General features: G+C 44.0%; 1 protein-coding gene across 2 annotated transcripts in view; it reads right to left on the bottom strand.

Annotated features, from left to right (window-relative positions):
• Positions 1-10: 10 nt before the first annotated feature.
• LOC106943324 (histone-binding protein RBBP7-like) overlaps positions 11-2,068 on the bottom strand; it is a 13,771-nt gene continuing 11,713 nt past the window's right edge. For both annotated transcript variants that reach the window (XM_015026633.1, XM_015026634.1), the window contains exons 6-8: positions 642-802; positions 403-529; positions 11-313 (exon numbers count right to left, since the gene is read on the bottom strand). In XM_015026633.1, coding sequence (XP_014882119.1) covers positions 179-313; positions 403-529; positions 642-802 — 423 coding nt within the window. In that variant the 3' untranslated portion in view covers positions 11-178. The remainder of the gene's footprint in view (positions 314-402; positions 530-641; positions 803-2,068) is intronic.

The raw sequence follows: 2,068 nt of genomic DNA, 5'->3' as shown, positions 1-2,068 counted from the left end.
TGCTGAAATGTGCTATGCAAATAAAATTTTATTGATTGATTGATAAGAAAAATGTCCGTTTGAAGCAGGAAGTGAGGAGGTTATTGGATCTTTCCCAATCACACTGCTAGCTGGTCTGATAGTTTCAGATGACTAGTTTATTTCTGGTCAGCATATTACTATTATTGTTTATAATGCATTATAAGTTGGATATGAGGACCCAACAAGTTCTTGACAAAACAACTAAAATTCTTACTTGGAAAATTTCATCCTTGTGGGACTCAAAAGAGTGGAGCTTCAGTTTGAGATTCCTTAGATCCCACAATGCAACAGTCTGGGAGGACCAAACAGAAAAACACATCTGTCTTTAATCAGTTGGGAGTTACAGTTAAATTTGAATTTGCACGTTAGCATGGTTTCCACCTTATCTGCAGAACCCGTGGCAAGAATGAACTCGCTGTAGGGATTGAAGCTCAGACAGTTGACCTCAGCAGTGTGAGCATCAACAGAGTGGCTGGCTTTAGAAGTGTTGTTGGAACGAGTGTCCCATCTGAATCAGCCCAAACCCCAAAGAAAGCAACAGGAACATGTCAGTTATCAGAAACACAACATAGAGGAGTAGTGTTTTATGGAAAGTTTCTGCTTTGACATCAGCTACTGACATCATTAGTTTCTGATCATCAGCAACGGAGCCAAACAAGGATTCATGGAGTAAATGCCATGACACGTCTTCCACAACTGCGGTGTGACCAGTGAAGATGGTCTTGGCGTCGACGATCTTTCCTTCCTTTGGGCCGGTGCCAATGTCCCACAGACAGATGGTCTGTGGAGGAAAAATTTAAAACAGCACAAATTATTCTTGCAATTGTTCAGTTCTTCGGATTTCTTATAGGCAGGAAGGTTCTGATTTCTGATCCAAGTACACAACCCTAATCCCCTATCCCAGAGGTTCCCAAACTGTGGGGTGCGCCCCCTGGGGGGAGGGGGCGCTGTGCCATTGCAGGGGGGTCGTGGGAAGCAGTCTGGATGGAAAAAAAACAAAACAAAACAAAAAAAAAAACCATGAACGCTTTATGCGCTGGGCTGTTACCTTAGAATGGCCAACTCTCTGTTATTCCTCTGTCAGTAGGGGCTTCTGCACTTCCCATATCAGTGTCCTCTGTCACTTTTATCAGCAGTTTAATCTGTTGTTAACATGTCGTAACCTGTTTTTCCGAGCTGCAACATAAGTGCTACGACGCTCACACTGGGTTTACAGCTGTGCAGCAGTGAAGGAGACCTGCTGCTGTTGTGCAGAGCTACACAGGTGTGTTAGAATCACGGCAGCAAACCAGCAAAACGCAAAGAACTTTAAACAATTTTTCCCCCAAACTAACAGAATGTTCAGTAAAGCTGTTGAATGCAGGTAAAGTTAGCTAAAAGATGACTAGCTAGCTAATATCAATACAGCACCTTAAGCTTGTTAACAAGTAGCTTGTAGGCTACTGGTGTTGTCTATGTTCAGCTACGATTCATTTTGCCCCCAAAAAAGTTGATTCCCCCCCCGGCCCCCCATGTTCGTTTGGAGCCGGGGCTGAGTAGGGAGTCTATAAGAATGACGTTCTTAGAGACGTCATTCTCTAAGAACGTGAAGGCGTGGCAGATGCAGCAGCCCGTTTGCCATTTACGCAAACAGAGGGAGCCTCAGGCCTTCCTCTGAGGCAGATTATATCGATGGGTTGGTCCAAATGGTTTTCCACTTGGACCTGCTTCCTTCAAGGATGTCTCCAGCTGGCACTCACTGAGAGCGTCTGTAATCAGAACTGTGACTATAATAATAATAATAACAATAATAATAATAATGGAGGCAGTTGGGTGGCGGTCTGACAGAGGAATTCACACATTGTTCAACCAGACAGCTATTTGTAAGCTCTATGGCTTACAAATAGGTGTCTGGGGGGGCCAGAAATAGTTTGGAAACCACAGGGGGGACCCAGGAGAAAAAGTTTGGGAACCACTGCCATAACCCAACATGATCATATCCATTTTAAGAATGTCGATGTAAGCAAATACTCGGATGTAGATTTTAGGAAAGGAGAGCAGGGTTTCC

Source organism: Poecilia latipinna, unplaced genomic scaffold, assembly GCF_001443285.1.
Source record: "Poecilia latipinna isolate Pla-1442-1.1 unplaced genomic scaffold, P_latipinna-1.0 Scaffold5149, whole genome shotgun sequence".
Taxonomy (NCBI): domain Eukaryota; kingdom Metazoa; phylum Chordata; class Actinopteri; order Cyprinodontiformes; family Poeciliidae; genus Poecilia; species Poecilia latipinna.
Note: the sequence above shows the minus strand (reverse complement) of the source record. Positions and strands in the feature narration are given on the sequence as shown.